We start from the raw sequence: 21,537 nt of genomic DNA on the forward strand, positions 1-21,537 counted from the left end.
TAACTCCTCAGTTGGCCTCATAATTCTAAGTAAACCCCATACCAGTCCTCCCACCTGGGAAAATTCCATAGCACTCTCAGCTATAGAGGCAGATATATATTTTATAAATACACCCTAAACTACATGACTTTATGTGAGTGTCTTTTAGTTGTGCGTGTCTGCAACCTGACATGTCTTCTTTACAGTAAACAGCAATCTCTCCTTTCCTACATTGTTAAATTAAAATGAAAAAATGCAGGCTGAAAAGAATATACCAACATCATCAGCAACTTCTCTGATTGTGATTTGGTGATTGTTCACTATCATTTCTTTCATTTTTTCCACAATTTCATGATTTAATGATGTGCTGTGTCATCCAGTGCTCTTGTTATCTGTGTGGGCTCGACAGCCAGCAGTGATGGTGTGGGGTGCTATTTCTTTTCATCCCCTTTGGATGTCTTCCATGGGACACCTACAGTGCAGCAGTATGTCCTCTATATTCTATGCCTTCTTTTGTTGCTCTTCATGGCAAGCCATCTGGGGCTTACATTTCAGCAAGATAATGCCTGCCTGCACATGGCGACTGTGTCCACTGCTTGACTTCGTGCTTGCAAAACCCTTTCTTGGCAAGCAAGTTCGCCAGATCTCTCCCCAATTGAAAGAATTTGGAGTATTTTTGTCAGGGCCCCACAATCATCTTGGGATTTTGACAATCTGGCATGCCAATTGGACAAAATTCACCAAGATATCCCTCAGGAAGACATCCAACAAGTTTATCAATCAATCCCAAGATGAATAACTGCTTGCATAAGGGCCAGAGGTGGACCAATGTGTTACTGACTTGCTCAATTTGCGAAGCTTTCTCTCTTGAATAACTCATCCAATTTTTTTTTAAATTGTAATCGTTTGTTTGTTTGTACATGTACATAAAATCTACCAAATTTACTCCCATTTAGATAATTCCTTTGTGGTGCATCTTTTCTTTTTGTCTCTTGTTTGGTGCTTTTTTTCTCTTAGAGTGAATATTATTTTAGATGTTTGCTTTAACTTCAGTTATAAGCATGTTGGGTTCAGCTTTCTCTTTTATGTCCTTGAGTAATTTATTGTACAATTTGATCCCATCATAGAAAATACCGTTTTGGATTTTTTGTTCCCCTGAATTAGTTATGTCACTTTGGATTTTGGGAGCCATTATTTACGTTATTTGTCTTTCACACTTTTCTTGCATTGGTGGAGACTCAGTGATAGAGCAGAGGGACTAGATCATTCATTTCCACACGTAATGATATTAATTACATCATCACTGTCTTAGAATGCTGATATCCGGAGGTCTGTTTCATATCTATCTTCCCTACATTTATTGTTTTCTGAAACTTTACCCTACTGGCAGACTTTGAGGGCAACTCCTACCACATGTTAACTTACTGACCTGGAACCACACTTTGGAAGTTGCATGACCTGGCTTCTTGAATTGTCCTCCTGCCATGAATGGCCATGATGGACATTTGTAAAAGAAAATACACAACACAGTATCAAATGATTATTGGTATCTTCATATTTATTAATATTTAGTGCTAGATAATATTCTCTTTTCGATGATCAGCCCTGAAATGTGCAGGAGCTTCAATGTTCAGCACAGATTAGTAAGTTATGGAAATTAACCAACATTCACAAAGTTCACTGGTGTTAGACTAAGGTAAACAACTCTGATAGACATAACAGCTTCACATTTTAGCGGTCTGACACTAACTGACTAATAAATGCATGGCATTTATAACTCACAAGTAAATGTAGACTGCATACCATGAACTGAATGGAAAATTACATAATGAGATATAGATTGTCTGTGTAATGACTGCAAGCTTCCTACTCAGTTATAAAATGATGTTCACATTTTCTTTCCCAGTTAATGACTGAGGCACCTTGTACCTTGCATCTATATAGAGGCATATAATACAGAAGTACTGGTCTATCCTCCTTCAGTTATTAACTTAACAGTCAGAAAAATGAAAGGACACAAAAATGCAGAAGCAAAGATGTAATTTTGTTTAACTAATATCAGTATAACTGGCAAATGGCAAGAATAATGGGTTCTACTCTGATCAAAATTTTAATGTACATGGGAATTCCAAAAGCCTGCCAAAATTTTATGATAAAGTGAAGTGTTATAATTGAAATAAGTGATAAACTAACAAGCTACTTTAGTAAAATTACTCATTTTTGGTAACAGAAAAATCAGGGCTATAAAACTAAGGTATTGAATCTCAGAAATCATTACATTTAAGACTGGAACATTCTAGAAAACAGAAATTTTTTAATACCAATAACTTTAGGTATATAAGTTTTTTCGAAAAAGTAAAATGTTTTTTGAAATGGGAGAATAATGGCTTTTGAATGAGCTCCACAAGTCTGGAAAAAAACAACCCTTTGATAATCAAAAATTTCACAGTTACAGAGTTTGCATGTGTAGCAAAGAATTAAAATTTATTTAAATAAAACACTACTAGTTGAACTAAATATACTGTTCTCATCAGTAATCAGGGAAGTTACACAGTGAATAATAAAGTTCTGTGAATCCCTGCTTGGATAAGAAGGTGGATATTTTGAGTAACTGTTGTGTATGTACTATTAGCAAAACAAGATCAAACAAGCAAAAATTTTGATGTCAGGTGCGGTACAAGAAAATGTAGGATAGACTCACAAACATTGACGATGTTGTAAACAATCTTCACGGGTTTGCTGCCAGATCACATTGTGCAAATTCCACAATATATCCTCAGAGTAACTGTCAGACATCTTCAGGTGGTTCGACCGTGCTTGTGGCTAGCTATGACTGATGGTATCCGCACACCGATGCCCCGTTTTTAGAAGACGTGCATGAAGAACGTGCAGCTGGGGAAATTGTGCATGCGCAGTGATTTGCCCTATTCAAACTCCCTCTGCCAAAAATCGCTGACTGGACTGACTGACTGACTGGACTGACTGGACTGAACAACAAGCTAAGGTCCATCAAATGACTAAATATGATCGACTCAAAGCCCGAACACAGGAAGGTGTACTATATTTAATCTCACAGAGAAGACTTTGGATGTCACTGCAGTTTCGGTGATAGAGAAGGAATTGAATTTTGCAATACACCAGGGACAATTCCTGTCCAAGATGTGATTAGTGGAATAGAGCAGGCTGTTTCAAAACTTTCTTAGGATGCTGCTGAAGAGAATAGGCGTGACACATGCCGTATCTTGACTCAAGCTTTATCTAAGAGGTCCAACTTTAACATTACCTCAGCAGAAAGAAATGCTCTACAAGAATTGAGAGAAGACCAAGACATCGTCATCCTATCTGCTGACAAAGGAAATGCTTCTGTGATTCTCTCACGCACAGAATATAACAGCAAGCTATACAAACTGCTCGACGATCCTGCATATAGAAAATTAAAAAGTGATCCTATGGGTAGGATCCAGAGGAAAACTGTGGAACTCATAAGGAAGAACTTTTGAATGCATTACGGGAACAGCAGTGATCAATGTCTTATAAATAATTACTATTAAAAACAGTCTTGATCACGATTTATTTAACAAGGTGACCGGTTTCGACCACTACTGTGGTCATCTTCAGACCATTGAGTAGGAACCTCTTTCTGTTGGAGAATCAGACCATTGAGTAGGAACCTCTTTCTGTTGGAGAATCACTCCAACAGAAAGAGGTTCCTACTCAATGGTCTGAAGATGACCACAGTAGTGGTCGAAACCGGTCACCTTGTTAAATAAATCGTGATCAAGACTGTTTTTAATAGTAATTATTCATAAGGAAGAGCTCGATTCCTGAAAAAGTCGCTAAGGGTTTGCGTCAACAGGCTGCAGTTCCTCCTAGACTCTACGGCCTACCCAAGATCCATAAGAATGAGGTGCCTCTACATCCCATTGTAAGTAACATAGGAGCACCTACTTATTTTGTTGCCTAATACCTGAAATCACTATTGGGACCTCCTGTAGGCAAGTGTGACCATCGCATTCGAAACTCTGAAGATTTCATAGGTCACACGAAAACCCTTAGACTGTAATCATCAGATCTGTTAGTAAGTTTTGATGTTGTGTCTTTATTTACAGAGGTGCCCTTGCAGGACTCTTTGGAGCCCATTAGCAACAAGTTTGAGGAGGACATAGTAGCATTATTCAAACACATGCTCACTTCAACATACTTCTTATTTGAAGACCAATATTTTGAACAAGTGGACGGTGTCACCATGGGAAGCCCTCTGCCTCCTGTGGTGCTCAATTATTTTATGGAGGACTTTGAAGAAAAAGCACTGCAGTCAGCCACTCTAAAACCCTCTTGTTTTCTGCGGTATGTGGATGATACATTTATGATGTGGACTCATGGACTTGACACACTACCTACGTTTCTTCAGCATCTGAATTCGCTCCATCTGAATATAAACTTCACAACGGAATTGGAAAAAGATGGTACTTTATCTTTTCTTGATGTCTTGGTATGTCGGAAATCAGATGGAACCTTGGGACACAGCGTCTACCGCAAGCCAACACATACAGATCTATATCTGCAGGCCACAAACTGCCATCATCCTGCACAATGTAGTAGTACATTACGTATGTTAGTTCACAGAGCACATGTGGTATCTGATCCTGAGTGCCTGTCAAGTGAAGTCAGTGTTCCAACAAAATGGTTATTCTGAGAGACAGATATGTAATGCATTCAGGCCCAGGAGAGTTCAATCTATGGAGCAGAATGAAGATATGAAGAGACCCACCACTTTGGCCTTTTTGCCGTATTTTGGTGCCATGTCATCAGGAATCAGAAGGGTCCTCAGAAGATACGGAATTAAGTGAATTTTTCAACCATCTGCAAAACTGAGAAACCTGTTGGGTTTGGATAAGGATGACCTCGGACTGAGAAATGTGGTGTGTATGAGATTCCTTGTCAGTGTGGAGCAGCGTATATAGGCCAGACATGCCGCACAGTACAAGAACACTGCAATGAACATCATCATCATACACGCATTCGTCAACCGTAAAAGTCAGCAATTGCCGAACACTGCCTGAATACACGACATCATATGATTTATGAAAAGATGGAAGTTTTATCCCCGGCATCATATTTCTGGGACTGCTTTATTAAGAAAGCAATACATATCTGTACAGCTGATAATCTCATCAACAAGGATACGGGATTTCAACTGAGCATAGCCTGGAACCCTGCATTGGCAGCTATTAAATCACGACGCAAAAATTAAGATTCTTCAATAATAGGCCCATCATAACACTGGCCCAGTATGGCCATTGGTGAGTAATGTCTGGCCACACTGTTGACAAATGCAGTGTACAGCGCATGTACGGGAGAGCCACTCTGTGATTTTCGGCAGAGGGAGTTTGAATAGGGCAAACCACTGCGCATGCGCGATTTCTGCGGCTGTGCGTTCTTCACGCGCATGTTCTGAAAACGGGGGGTTGGTGTGCAGCCACCATCAGTCGTACCTAGCCACAAGCAAGGTTGAACCACCTGAAGATGTCTGACAGTTGCTCCGAGGAAATATTGTGGAATTTGCACAACGTGATCTGGCGGCAAGCCCGTGAAGACTATTTACAGCACATCTGCCGGGAAAGCTTGAAGAGTCACATTGACAATGTTGGTAATTACGTAGTTGTAGTAACTGCATAGTACACAAGACAGGCCCAAAGTAAGCCGAATATGGCTTTATTCATGAAGCACTCAACTACGATGGAAAACAAACTTCCTTGGATCCCCACATAACAAGACACAGTACAGTGACGTTAATGGCACACTGGAAAGACGCATGAGAGGAGCCAGTTAGTGTTGTTCCACACACATATATACACACACGAGTCACTGGGTAGGTGGTGCGGTGGAGACCTCACTGTGTGCACACCTCTCAGAAGTGCCCTCCATCGACCAGCCCATGCTGATACTGTTGGTGGCAGATTCGAACACGTATGCACGGTGACACCACCCTCAGCGCACATGCACTAGGTGCAAGATATAACACACTTCTCCCTTGTGCAAAGTGAAGGCCCAGGTAATGGAGGAGACACCAGCAACCTGATGATAGAAACATCTATTGATTCCAAACTGTTGGCACCCAGTGCTGACAGAGGGGGCAGGGTGATGGGCTGGGCAGGTACTGGAGTATTGGGCCAGAATGCATAGGGACACGGACTTGCCCAAGGGCAGTGGGCCCACACGGCACCCAACGACAGTACTGGAGACTAGGGTATCATCGACATCTCGATGTTGTCAAGCACGTCCCAGCGTGGAGGTGGCAGGGCAGAACCCACTGATGATGATGGCTGATGTGATGATGGAGGGAGGTCTGGTGCAGGCAGTCCGGCCAGAATAGGAGGCTGCAGCAATGGACCAGCCCCCAGCACAGGGAAGCTGGAACCCCAGGTTGCCACATGTGGAGGAAGCAGCCAATGGGATGGGGGCACCTCCACATCAATGACAGTCTCGAGTTGGAGGGCAGTGGGTTGGGCTGTCATGACAGGGGTGCCACCCACGAACCATTAGAGTCCAGTGGTGAGCAGAGGTGCAGCTGATCAAGGTGACGTGTCACCAATCTGTCAGCCATACAGACATCACACAGATGGTGTCCCCAGCAGCGGACAACCACAGCAGGTGCATCTCAGGCTGCAGAAGGTGGAGGAGCATGTGCGGCTGCCGGCCATGAAGCAACTCATGTGGGCTCAGCTGCCTCATAGGCGTGAGGCAATAGGCACTCAGAAAATAGAGAAGGGCATCATCCAGTGAAGAACCTATAGTGAAATTTTTCATTTGGGACTTGAATGTATGCACTAGTCATGCTGCCTTGTCATTTGATTGAATGTGTCCTTGGATGAAAAACTTGTCCCCTACCTAACAGTTTAGTGCACAAAGCATCTCAATGGCAGAACCTCACATCATAATGTGGCAGGACTGACTAATCTGGGAAAGAGGTCTTCCATGGACAGCTGCAAAACACTGTCAAAAACAGAGGGGGCAATACCATAAGTGAAAATAGTTGCACAGAGTGTCTTAAGCCTGACCCGGCAATTGATCTCACCAGCCCTGTTGTACAAACCAAACCACCTGGCACAGAACCAGGTTGGCAGCAGCAGTAGCAGTTCCTATGTGCAAGCTCATAATTGGAAAACACTTGACTGCAGCCTGCATTTCTGTATCAAGATGGAAGCAAAGCAATTGGCTCTCTGAGCACTATGGGACTTAACATCTATGGTCATCAGTCAGCAAATCAATTCTTCACAATGAAATTCGGAATCAGGACCCACAGGAAGACAGGACAAGGTGTCCACATTGGCATGTTTAAACATAGGTTGAAAATGGATTTCATAATTGTAGCGAGACAAGAACAGTGCCTAGTGATGGAGGCGATGTGCTGCCTTGTTGGGCAAGGAAGTGTGAGGGTTAAACAAGGAAACCAAGGCTTTATCATTAGTAATAAGATGAAACTTGTAGCCATACAAAAAACATGAAATTTCTAGAAAGCACAGACTATGGCAAGAGCCTCTTTTCCCACCTTAGAGTAACGTTACTGGGCTGGAGTGAGCGGTTTAGAGGCAAAAGCAAGAGCTGATTCAGAGCTATTGGCATACTACTGAGAGAGGACTGCTCCAAGGCCATACTGTAAGGCATCAGATGTCAAAACTATGTGCTGGTCCACAGAGAACTTAGCAAAACCAGGGGCCAAGAGTAGTTTGGATTTCAGCACTTGAAAAGCACATTCACAGTCCAGGCTCTAGCAAAAATTCTTGTGTAACAAGGCATTCAAAGGGTGCACCATGGTGGCTGACTCTTGCCAGGAATTTATGGTAGTAGGCTATGTTCCCTAGGAAGGCCTGAAGGTCTCTCATGGATGAGAGGCAAGGTATAGATGTAACAGCTGAGATTTGGTCTCACAGAGGGCAAACCACATCCCATGATACCTCAAACCCCAAATAAACAATAGATGGTTGGAAAAACTGAGATTTTGTGAGGTTACCATAAACCTGTGGACTGTAAGACAGAAAACAAAGTGCACAAATTTTTCAAGTGATCCACTATGGAGGAGCCTGTGGCAACAATATCATCAAGATAATTAATGCAACTCACAACAGACATAGTCAGTTGATATAAAAATTGTTGGAAAATAGCACAGACACTAGCCACACCAAAAGGAAGGTGCAAATGTTGATAGGGATTAACAGGAGAATTCAAAATCAGAACTTGTTGGGACTCTTCACCCACAGGAACCTGCAGATACTCTTCAGACAAATAAATTTTAGAAATGTACTAGCCACCCAATATTTTCACCAACAGTTCCTTCTGGCATGGGAGAGGATACGTATCCATGATCGACTGGGTGTTGACAATAGTACTGAAGTCGACACAGAGGTTTCTGAACTACAACCGGTGGAGATGACTATTCACTAGCAATAGCAGGTTGCACCACCCCTAGAGATTGAAGTCTGTCCGAGTCTGCTTTCACTTGAACGTTCAGGGTGACAGGAATATGACATACATGACAAAAACTAGGTCAAGCTGTGGATTTCGAAAAAATATGAGCAGAAAATTTGTAGCACACCTATGCCTCCCAAAAATAAGTCTGAAAACCCCTCATACAGTGTTTCCAATTAAAAATACAATACTTGATCATACACAATGTGAACTGTGTTGGTGATAGAAAATCGAAAAGTCTTAAATGCATCCATCCTGAACAAGTTCTCAACACCGGCATCAGCAACCACCAAAAATGTAATGGGACGAACCACTAATTTGTAAATTGCCCCAACAGCACAATACTCTGTTTGCTGTACCTGGCCAGCTTCCACGTGATCGAGCACATGGTGAAAAACACTTAACTTGCTAGATAACTTGGGAGAAGTCACAAGCATTGGAGCCACACAGTTTACATCCATGTCCATATCTCGAGCAACCTTTGGTGAACGACACACAGAGGCCTATCTGCGAGGTATTTCTGAAGAATGGCTTTTCACCTAGGCAAGTGAACAGAGTGATGAAGACCTAGAAATGACGGAACAAGGAAGAGGAAGAGGCCTTCAGGTCGACTGCTTATCTACCATTTATTGGGAATATTTCTTCGCAGATAGACAGAATATTGAGAAAATATCAAGTGAGAGTCATCTTTCGCCCTCCTTCCAAAATTTCATCACTGGTGGGATCCGTTAAAGATGACCTGGGCCTGCGTAAATCAAGTGTTTACAAAATTCCGTGTGAATGCAGCAAATCATATATAGGGCAAACAACACGAACTGTGCAGGAATGCATTGTGGAATACCAATGGCATACTTGCCTTCTCCAACCCACCAAGTCCACAATCGCCGAACATTGTATTTCCACAGACCATTCCATGAATTACAATGACACAAAGATTTTGGCCAATACATCAAACTTTTGGAGCTCAATTATCAATGAATCTATGGAAATAATATTGTCTGACAACGAGAGTCTCATTAATCGAGATAGTGGTTATCAGCTAAACTCTGCTTGGAATCCTGTTATAGAGAAACTTCGTAGTCGACATAGTTATCTGCATAAAGATGAAAATCAACCTGATATCGATACGCCAAGCTTCCACCGTGGAGGGTGCGAGGCGCAGCGCATGGAGTTGTTATAAACGCGCATGCTGAGCAACGCATGCGCAATGTCACCTCAGTATGCCTTTAAATAGCGGAGCTCAGCGCGTACTCGCCAGTACTACTACAGTGGAACTCACCTGAAGATGGCCAGAAGACTCTGCGCCGAAATATCGTGGCAGGACATTACTGATATCTGGCAGTTCTCCCGTGTTTTTATGGAACAGTTTACCTTGAGATTTCTTTTTTAATAACTGTTCCTATCGCACTGACAGTCTGCACAATCATAATGCAGTCCCTGCTCTCTCGTGCAGAAAATATTCCACCATCATGTCCAACAACAGTTGCAGAAATATTTTGCAAGTTTATAGTAATAGAGGGCTGGTGGTACTGACTGGATCACAGTCTGAAATTCTCAGGATCACTAAACCCCAAACAAGCCCTGCTGTTTTGACCATTCAGCATCACCAAGGGAGCATTGTGTTGTTTGTGGCACACTATAGATATATTGGAATCATTTTATATTCTACTCACAGATGATGAGAAGGAAAATCAGTTGGTGGTGTTCTATGCGTTTAGCCTTACTGCCACATTTGTCTCATCAAGGACATTCTCAACTGTGTACACTAAAGAGAGAAATTTTTTTATTCTCTGTGAAGACAGATTCTTGGAATTTAAGAACATCCTTTCACATAATACACAGTGCATTTTGTGATGTTAATTTACTAACTAAACAAACCCACAAACAATTAATATATTTTTTTCCTGTGTTTCAATTGGACTGTGTTATATGAGGGTTTGAAGCCTACCTCTTTTGCCCTGAAGTCATACCTGTCATAGTTCTTCTTATCAACTGCAGTTTGTCATTAGCCTCAAACACATTAAAATTGTCAAAGTTACTCAGACTCAAGGTATATTCACATTATGACACACATTTCCAAGATAAAACTTTATACATGGTTGACAGATAACTTGTCAGTCTGTGTCTCAAAGAGTCCTCTGTTTCACAACAATAACAGCAAAATTAAATGTGAGTAGAGGTAATATTCAGATAAAGAACAGATACAGTGTGCTGAGTAGGAGGAGGAGCCTCATTCAGGTGTAGAAAAAAGTAGGCCACGGCAGGTGATTAATAAGAATTTGAGAGATTAAGTCATATTATAGTTGTAAGAGGAACATCTGCACAAAAATCTGTCCAAGGCAGGATTTCTGTGTGGCACATTTCTACCAAGCACACAGCCAAACATATATTTAGGAACTGTTACATATATAGTTATTGTTAAGGGCATAAGAAATCTAGCAACACTTCTGCTATTAATGGTTTTGAAATTTTTCAGAAGTCTTCCTTACAGAATGTTGCACAATATCGCCAGGGGATACAAAAATGGATGTGTTTAAGTCTTTTGCACAAAACACACAGAAATAGAGGAGAAAGTTTCACTTAAACCTACAAGAAACTTGTCACTCTTAGAAATGCTTGGAAGGAATTTTAAATCAGTGTTATGAAAAGTATCACACTGTGTGCTCAAGTTAACATGGAGTATCAGTAGGGATATTGTCACAAGCTGTGGTGTATGCAGTGTGACATAGTGGCTAGCATTTCCAGTTGACATGCTGCAGGTCACCTGTTCATACCTGACCGACAGCAATTATTCATTGATTAGTATTTATCATTTCTGGAAGGTTCTTGAAATATCTTATATTTTTAATGTTTGTATGTTCTGCAATATTTGATGTCTGTACAAATATCAGCTGTCTGGAGTATTCAATGTTTGTAAAAATAGCTGTACTTTTTGTCCAGTTGATCAGTTCTGCTGTCACTGTAAGTTGGTGTTCATAATATATGTGCTTTCAGTGCTAAATGATGTCTTTCATTGACAGCCCTGCTTCTGAATTTTGACTTGACTCTGGTTACTACATAACAATATTAGTTATATGCCACAGCTAAACGCAAGGACTATAGCGATCCTGCATCCTGCAGAAAGCTAAAGTCTCCAGAGTTGCATCCCCCCTTCAGCCCAGGACAGAGTGTTTGTTTGTTTTGTGGGTGACAACTTTAAAAGCTCAGGCAGTAGCATCAAGTCAGAAGCACCAGATGATTACAGCTAATGCACATTCCTTTTGTCAACAGCTTGTTAGTTACGACCATGAAAACATAATGTTATTGACTCTGGCACAATACAAAACCATAACCAAGTTGTCATTACACAGTAAGAAGACAGTTTTTGTGACATTTTATCACTTGGTAAAGACAAAGAAAACAAAGTACAAGTAGCTGAGTTCATTCTTCTTATCATCATCATTGTCATCATAGTCATTATCATCAATGTTGGATGACAAAGGTTGCAATCAATTAAGCTAGGTAATAACAACAGATTCACAGATCACAGTGTAGCAAATGAACTCTGCAATTTAGTGGTAGGCAAGAGCAATGGCTGGTGAACAGCTGTGCCACCAAGAAACCACTTCCTTATATGGGGTACCGCAGCCACAACTTCACTCTGCTCACCACATATCTCACACCCCAGAGATTGATATTGTCATGGTGAGACACATTAAGATGGGACAGCTCCATGTGCTACAGCCTCACACCTTTAATACATTTTTTTTCCATTATACATTTAATGCAGATATCATGTGTACACAAAATTGCTGAGTAATTATTTATGCATTATTTCATTAAACTTTGTTATTCACAGGATAGTTTACAGTCTGTTAATGACCACAGTGTAAATAGTGTATGTAGAAACACTTTATTTAAAGAAATATTTTAAATTTACAATACCTGTAAACCATGTACAAGTCAAAATGCAACCCAGCTAGTAACTGTTTGTTTTAAGATTGACATAGCTTTGAAAGCCATCATTCCCTCTTTGAAACAAATGTTTTACTGCTTCTGAAAGCTTAATATTTAAAAAGTTATTCTTATTCAAAATTCTTGTAGTCCAGAGTGTTCCAGTCTTAAAATGTAACCCTTTCCAACATTCCGTGTTATAGTTTCATTGTCAAATTTTTCTGTTTCCAAAAATGTATACTTTCACTAAAATAAATTGTTAATTACTAAACTATAAAATAAAACTTTCCATGGAATTCTTGGCAGGCTTAGAAACTCATTGGCTTTATATTTTACCATTTAGTAAATTCTGTAATACATCCATCTATAAATAAGCATCGCATCCGAAGCAGTAGTCAGTCAGGACCTAGCAGTAAACTTGCAAACTTCTATGTCAGTTCTACTTTGGTAACTAATCATCAACAAGCGCACATCTCATGTTCAGTATTTGGTTTTTATCATACAACTTTCAGTCAGTCCATGGTTAGCATTCAACTAGCACAGTTACTACATATGTTATTACTCAATTTGCAATAAGTGTTCGATACACAAGGTTCGATAGTCAGTCCACACATAAACTTCTAAACGAAGATGCTTTTTTATTATGTTGCTTGTGATGTTGTGCAACCACTTGTAACTCATGTAGATTACTGATCTGTGTTAAGAAATTGATATTAATACATACAAATAAGCTGATAATTGAATTTAGTGTCAATAAAAGGAAACAGAATGAAAATGTAAATTTTAGTGTTGTGTACATTTATTCAATCAAATTATCATGGGAAGAACATTAAAGAACAAATTTCACAAGACTTATGAGGCATGAAACAAGTTGGTAACATTTTAACATGGCACTCAATGCACTGAAGTAAGTTACCTGAGCAGGTAACTCATGGTACCAACTGATTGCAGAGTATGATACAGTTGGAAACCAGTCAATCCTTATAAATATGGCACCATTCTCAGGTGTGGTCAGGTATTCTTATGTAAAGGATCTTTACATTGGGCCCCTGATCCATCTGTTTTTGCCTCTCAAAAGCAAACAGTGCATGAACCTACTGCCCAGTCACATTTATCTGCAGCTGCAGATGACCTAAACCTTCAGCAAGTAACACTTTACAGGTGTGAGTATATTCGTGTGGGGCTCCAGGTCACCTGATGCCAATCCTATTTAGCCCTCAAGTACCTGCAATGTGGTGCATCTTAGACAATCTCCAAACAATCTTACATCTCAGACTAGTTCCAAGCAAGCTCCATGAATTAAGGGTGGTGGTTGATTGATGATGGAGCTGGCTGGAATGACAAATAAGATTTATGATCCTGTCAACAATGCTATTAGAGATGGTTTATGAGCTCAGTCTGGGGAAGGAAAATGACAGTGTCATTTCCTTTGTAACCATCCTGGGATCTGCCATGATTGGTTTAATGAACTACAGAAAACATAATTCCGGATGTCTGGATAGTGATTTGAACCACTGTCCTCTTAAATGTGAGTCCATTGTCTAGTGACTGCACCACCTCACTGGGTCTCATGAATCAGAATGGTTTTCCAGTGCTCTTGGTGTCTGGTAGAGTCAGTGCTGTGATATGCACTAGTATGTCAGTTAACTACCATTAGTTAGGTGACTGCATGACATTGTGTAAGTTTGTGTAGCCTTAACAAAAAGAAATTCAAAGCTTAAAATATGCAACAATTTTTCTTTAAATTAATCTCCCATGAAAAGATTTGTTACTTTGATGTGTGATGTTTTGTCGTTTATTCTACTTTGTTGTAGATTTGCAAAGAAGACAGTCAGAAATCAAAAATGGAGCAAACTACCTTCCATACAGATGTAAATGAAGTACAAATTTCAAATAAACACTAGGAAAAATTAAAGTATGTATCACTTCAGAATGCAATTTTAAAATGTTATTCAATTTTCATTTATAATACAGTCAGAAACAGAACTCTCAAAATTTTTATGCCAAAATGTGTTGTCTGTAAACCAAAACAAACAGAAGCATGAATATCTCTTAAGGAAATAATGGGTAGGAAAAGAAGAAAAACTGAATGGTTTTTGAAGTGAAATAAGAACAAACAGTTTATTTCAGTCAGCAATGTAATACTTTAATTATGTGAGCTGCTTTGGTTTTCTCTTCTTCTCTCCTGTCTCACATACACATGCACACACACTCCAATATAACACCTCTTCCTCATTAAATTAAAATCATTATTATTAACAAAGTTAGCAATAGTTGACTTTATCACCTTGGTTGTGATATACACAATTTTATCATTTTTATTATTTAAAACAAATTTTCAGTAGGTCTTTGTGTTAATAATTTTGTATGAAAGTACCTGCTGTCACTATTTTAACATTAGTCCCAATAAAAGTGTAAAACTAGTACTTAATCTACAATTGGCACTATTTATTTTTGAATAGTCTGCTTTTAAAATTTTAAATAACTTCCTGAGAAAATTATTCAACATACATTCATCTCAGTTAGGCAAAATACACAACATAAAAAGTTACAATGGCAAGGAGGAAGAAGGCGAGAGCATATGAAATCATAATACGAGCAACTTTCTGTTGCTCAGATGGTGTTAGCTGTGCCTTCCTTTTCCTTGTCTTTGTTTCCTTCTTCACATCTTGCATCAGAAGCAGTGGCTCTAATAACAACAAACTAGGAGGCTCTGGCAGTGGATATGATTCAATTACTGAAATTGACATTTCATCTTGTGCACTGACACGTCTTGAAGCACTGGATTGAAGCTTTTTTGGTGTTTTTATTTGCAGACTTCCTGGGTACTTAAATTTCTTCTTCTTGTCAGTTATTATTGCTCTACTAGATTCTGAAATATCACAATCTACTTCTTCTGAACCCTTCATAATATATGGTGATGGGATCTCTGAACTCGTCATGGTGATTTGTGCTTCTGGATCCACATCTACAAGTCTCTTCTTTCTTTGCTCAGGAATGAGCACTACTGTAGCATCAACATCTTTATAATGAACATAGCTACCCAATTCTTTGTTTTTTAGTGGCAGTGTACATTTTTCTGATTGTGAAGAAAATGGATTGTAGGTTGGGTACTTAAAACTGTGCATTGGACTTACAACATTATTATTTTTTTGTGCAAAGCTGACCTGGTTACCTGATCTATTGGATTTGCTGAAAATCTCTGAAGGATTTCCTTCTAATACTGAAGCCCGAGCTAAAACGTTTCGTGTATCTCTGTGTACTACAGTTGTCACTGCTTCATCATTGGCAACATGGAGATTATTACTCCGGCTGTCAAGGGAAGACTGAATAACTGTTAAATGATCCAGCAGAACATAGTTTATCATTGGTAACTCCCTAAAATCAGTAGACTGCTGTCCATTTTCTGATTCTGCTGTAAATGTATTTTTAATTAGAAAATTTAAGCAGCTGACACAAACACATTTTGCTATAAAAGGCATGTACTCTTTTAACGGTATCTCACACAACTGAAGAGAAAGTGCATTATAGCCCACCCAATGGATTTGTAATACAATACTGGTTAGTGGCTGCCTGAATCTGAAGAACCTATCACTATAAACAACATTACTTGCCGTAACAGCACGGGCAATAGGGGGGCCAGAAGTTAGTGGGACATCATGTAATGCGTGTGAAGTCATGGGCCCCCTCTGGTGTTTAGATGGATTTACACACGCAAGGTGCAGTCAGTTACTAGAAGAGTCGAGAATGATAGGGTGGCTTTCCTGAAGTTGATTCAGATCATGTAGCACCTGCAAAAAGACAGATAAACATTATGAACTATTATTAACTTTAGGTATCTAGTTTCATCATAATACTGAAACACAAAATTTTATGCACTCAGTATTTTTGCAGATAATGAGCTATTTTCAATATGTACAGTATATCTGTGCTTTCTGTACGTTGATATATTTGACCTCTAAAAATGACAATGGCATTTTCCTATATTCTGAGGAATTTTTGACTCTAGAAGCACTACTTTTTATCAACTTTGTACTTATATGATAAAGCTGCTTTTGATAATCAAATTCAATTAGTAAATTTTAATACAAATGTCTTTTCATTTATGATAAATCATTTGCTAATGATATATTCATATTCACCTCTATAATGGATGCCATGCTCCATGCCTGTGTTTGACAACTGTGATTACAGTAAGCCCCATCTTTATTCGTAAGTTCAGGCAGGCCTCTCCACGGCGATGTTTGTAAAACTGTGAAATGTTTGGCCAAGATAGATCGAACACGTGCAGCAGTACGCTCCAACTCAGCAATTCCACCAACTTCTCGAGCAAAGTGTAAGCACGCTCGAAGGAAGTATCCAAGTGGCCACACCCATTCCTGAAAATGAGAATGAAATTACATTTTCACCATCCTCAAATAGGTAATCCACATGATATGTTTGCAGAAAATATGAGAACGTGAAGACGGAAAAAAGTTAATGTTTGGGAACTGAAAGAGGGGATACAGGTGGAAGAAGAAAGAGGGAGAATGAATGGTGGACATGAAGGAACAAGGGAGAGTCAAAAATCTTAAAATGTAGAATTTAGTGATACAAAGCAAAATCAATAAGCAAACTGAATAATTTTTTTCTGCATGGAATATATAACCAAGATTATATTTCACAAGTTATGCTGTGTGATACACAATAATTATACAGTGGGAGTATAACTTGTATTCACAGTAACTGTATTTATTCCACCACTTACTGGTCCCTGGTGGTAATTGAATCCATGAGCCACTTTAGGATCAGCAGAATCATTAGCATTATCATAATCTCCACAATAGTTCCAGTCAGCTGGATCAAGAGTTTTCATCCCAAGTGGGCCCAGAAGCAGTTCTTCTACCTTCTTCAATGCTATCCAAGCATGTTTCGGCTCAAACATTTCTGGTGCCTACAAAGAAACACAAAAACATAGACATTTTGACAATAAATAATCTCCTTACATCAAAAAGATACAGAGAAGTGTGGGAAAGGGTGAATTGGCAACAAGAGACACTGCTCGCTGGAAAAATTCTTTTTAAAAATGAATCAGGTAGGTTAATGGGAAAGACATTAAAACTATTTACTCCTGCTGCTTGCATAACTCATTGGCCACACATATATGTATCGTCGGATTATGTTAATAGAAACTTCAACATTGTTCACATGCAGACATATTGACATGAGAAATAACATGGATTATCATTTGAAATATGATAACAGTTTTCTTTATAAGCATTAAAATGAGCATCAGACTGCAATGCAAATGAATTTACAGAAAGGATACCCACTCTATGTGTGATATTTAAAATAATGTAACTGGAGAGGTGAACTGTTATCTGGAGATGGGTTTAGTCCTGAAACTGTCCATGGCAAAAGAAAGTATTATAGTGGAGAAACAGTAATTGGTTGATGTATTTTTGTCATTATACTATATACACTGCCAGGGTTTTTTAAAAAAAAGAAAGAAAGAAAGACTTCATCGATTTTGATCTGATGATGGCATATGCCACCTGGGGGATAGTGGATGTACTAACAATGGTTTCACCATCATCCACCAAAAGAAATATAGTGGCACAGCTACCAGAGTGCCATCTTTGTCTATCCTTTAATATGGAATGCTCACAGCCAGAAGGATCACTGTGCTTCAGACATGTGAAGCAAGCAGGCAACCATGCCACAGAGACACACTCCTGCTTCCTGCAGCCAACTGAGCGAGTTTAAAAAGGGTGAAATTGTGGCCTTATGAGTGGTGGGATGGTCCTTTCAGACTATTGCCACACAAGTTGGATGTGCAGCATCAGATGTGCAACAATGCTGGTATCAGTAGTCAAGTGAACATTCTCACACGAGATTCTGGATGTCCACACAGCACAGCTGTGCATCAGGATATCATGTTGTAAGGGTATCAGTGGCAGACTTTACAGCTACCACAGCACAGATACAAGGGTTTGTGAGCCAAGACATGTAAACATAAACTGTTGCTATTAGCAATGGGACTATGGACATGCACATCTCTAACCCGTTTACCATTCATGCCACAGCATCAATGTACATGGCTTGATTGGTGTCATCAGAGGATCACTTGCAAGATGAAATAGCAAGCTGTGGTCTTCAGCGATGAAAGCAGATTCTTCCTGTATGGAAGTGGTGGACGTATGCATATACAATGTAGACCAGGTGACTGCTGTCTCAAATAGTTCATTCATCCATCACACACTGGCATCACCCCAGGCCTTATGGTCTGTAGTGTGATACGCTACAACTCTCATTCACCTTTGGTGTATCTTGGGGGGGGGGGGGGGGGGATGCTAATGATTGCTCGGTATGTGCAGAATGTTGTTAGCAGTTAAGCTTCACCAGGTAGCCATAGCTATTCGTCAGGCACTCCATCCGTATTTTTACAGATGCCCTTCCTTTTTCACGTGCTTCGTCTGGTTTGAATCGATTGCTTATTTTGCTTTGATCTGATAAGTGCTGTTTTCTTTGTTATAGGCATCATGCATTGTTTGTCGCATTCTGATAGTGTGTGTTTACGGCCTGTCGCCGATCGCGGCATGACTCGCTTTTGTGCGCGCTACCGCTGCTTACAATAAAAAAAAAAGAGAGTAATTGTCTCATTAGCGAAACAATGGCAAGAGAGTGCTATTTGTTGTTACTTACACTGCTGCTTTCTTTCATAATGATCAACAAGAACCAAATAATAGACTGCGTATCATAGAATATGTTCTGAACGAGAGTTAGGCGAAAATTTTTCTCCGTTTGAAAATCTTTGCGGCCGCTTCTTTAATACATTAAATTCTGCACAGAAATTGGTCATCTTAGATTTAAAAATCTAGTCAGTTGCCGTGCTTCATTTCTGACTGTATCACTATTAGGCATAACAATAATATGAATATAAACATGACACGATACGTATATTCTTCCGCGTTTGCTGTTGTCTCACCCTCGTTTCGTAGTTTATTAGGCAGACAGGGTTTAAACGAGATAGCAGCAAACACGAAAGAATACATGGCAAAATGTTTATATTCGTATTATTCTTATGGTGAAGAGAATACTGCATGTGATTCACATTTCATCAGGTTCCTATTAGCAACCATCTCCTCTCACAGGTAGGAAAAAATTCAGAACGTAGTGTTGGCCATATTGACAAACATCCCAAACAGTCTTGCCAGTTGGATTTTCGTAGTACATTGAAATTCTGCTACATTCGAAAATGAACAAAACGGAATTTGTATTTACTTTGTTGGATAACGTATGAAAATGCAGTGGTCGAAACTCGGGGCGGAGAAAAAAAAGCTCGTCTTCCACCTTATTTTTTTTTTTTTTTTTTTTAAATTTATTTACTGACGCAGAGGGATTGGCGCCAGTATTTATCTTTGTGCCTACAAAGCATGCCTGTGTAGCGCTACATATATTTGACGGCAGAAGTTAGTTGTGGTGGCACCTACCAACATTCTTAAGAACTTCCACTTGCTTTACACTCGATTCTAAGCCGCAGGCGGTTTTTTGGATTACAAAAGCCGGAAAAAAAAAAGCGGCTTAGATTTGAGTAAATACGGTATGTACTTGTGCCTGATTTCCTTATCCAGAAGTTTCTCCACTCTTATCCTCCTACATATGGACCTGACCTCCTGCACTTTCGGCCTCACAATCCCAATTTCACTGCAGATTAAATAATGATCAGTGTCATCAAAGAATCCCCTGAATACACGTGTGTCCCTCACAGCCTTCCTGAATTCCTGATCTGTTATTACATAGTCAATGACAGATCTGGTTCCCCTGACTTCCCAATGGTGAATGTTCTTATGTTTAAAAAAGGAGTTTGTGATTACTGAGCCCATACTGGCACAGAAATCCAAGAGTTGTTTCCCGTTCCTGTTGGCCTCCATATCCTCTCCAAATTTACCCATAACCTTTTCATACCCTTCTGTTCGATTTCCAATCCTGGCGTTAAAATCCCCCATGAGCAGAACACTGCCCTTGTCCTTTACTCTAACAACTACATCACTGAGTGCCTCATAAAAACTATCCATCTTATCTTGATCTGTCCCTTCACAATGCGAATATACTGACACAATCCTAATTTTCTTGCTAGACACTGTCAAATCTATCCACACCAGTCGTTCGTTTACATACCTTATTGCAACTACGCTGGGTTCCATTTCTTTCCTGATGTAAAGCCCTACACCCCATTGTGCTATTCCTGCTTTGACTCCTGACAGGTATACATTGTGTTCTCCCACTTCCTCTTCTTTCTCACCCCTTACCCGAATGTCACTAACAGCTAAAACGTCCAGCCCCATCTTACTTGCAGCCTCTGCCAGCTCTTCCTTCTTCCCAGAGTAGCCCCCATTGATATTAATAGCTCCCCATCTCATTACCATTTGTTTGCTAAGTTGTATCTTAGGAGTCCCTGGTTTGTCAGTTAGAGGTGGGACCCCATCACCTCCAAAGGTCTGAGGCATTTTGCTCTGATTATTGCCAGCATCATATTTAAAGTACCAGGGAAGCAGGTTGCTAGCCTTACTTGCCCCGAGTCCCATTGGGTTTTACCCCTAACGGCTGAGGGACTAACCAGTGGATTTGGTAGTCTTTGCCGTATGAGCACAAAGGTGACCACGACTAAGAATATGTCCGAGATGCCCAGCCTTATTCCAAAGTAAGTGGTATCCCAACTGTCGGGGCCACTTACTTGGCCACTCATATGTTGCCCGTGGTTCATGAACTAGGACATGACTACAGGAACCCACACCATGAACCACACTGCTTGTGTTATTGATCTGTAAATGTAATCATTTCATGCATTCCATATGTACCCTTGCAACAATAAATCTTGAATGAATTGGAAACCCCTGGATGGATGTACGTAGTAGCTATTTTCCTGCAGGGTATATTAGAAAACTGGATAGTTGACCTCTCAATTAAGTGCAATTTCACTTAATCACCTCTGGGCATCGAGAAATTTTCCTGTAACAGCACATTTAAATTAGATACCGATCCAAGAAAGAGAATATATCTGTTTCCTGTAGTAAGTGCTGTGGTTAGAATGCCAGATAATAAAGCTGGATGTGTGTACAGACATGCTGACTTGAAATATTCAGGGTGGGCCAAAAGTCAGTTTTCAGTCGCAGT

The 21,537-nt window shown here is 39.9% G+C and overlaps 1 protein-coding gene across 5 annotated transcripts in view; it reads right to left on the reverse strand.

Annotated features, from left to right (window-relative positions):
- Nucleotides 1-15,958: 15,958 nt before the first annotated feature.
- The window catches only part of LOC126469714 (glycogen debranching enzyme), a 204,835-nt gene continuing 199,256 nt past the window's right edge, over nt 15,959-21,537 (reverse strand). For all 5 annotated transcript variants that reach the window (XM_050096902.1, XM_050096903.1, XM_050096900.1 and 2 more), the window contains exons 25-27: nt 17,129-17,314; nt 16,524-16,760; nt 15,959-16,172 (exon numbers count right to left, since the gene is read on the reverse strand). In XM_050096902.1, the coding sequence (XP_049952859.1) occupies nt 16,107-16,172; nt 16,524-16,760; nt 17,129-17,314 (489 nt within the window). In that variant the 3' untranslated portion in view covers nt 15,959-16,106. The remainder of the gene's footprint in view (nt 16,173-16,523; nt 16,761-17,128; nt 17,315-21,537) is intronic.

The sequence above is a fragment of the Schistocerca serialis genome, chromosome 3 (genome assembly GCF_023864345.2).
Source record: "Schistocerca serialis cubense isolate TAMUIC-IGC-003099 chromosome 3, iqSchSeri2.2, whole genome shotgun sequence".
NCBI lineage: Eukaryota > Metazoa > Arthropoda > Insecta > Orthoptera > Acrididae > Schistocerca > Schistocerca serialis.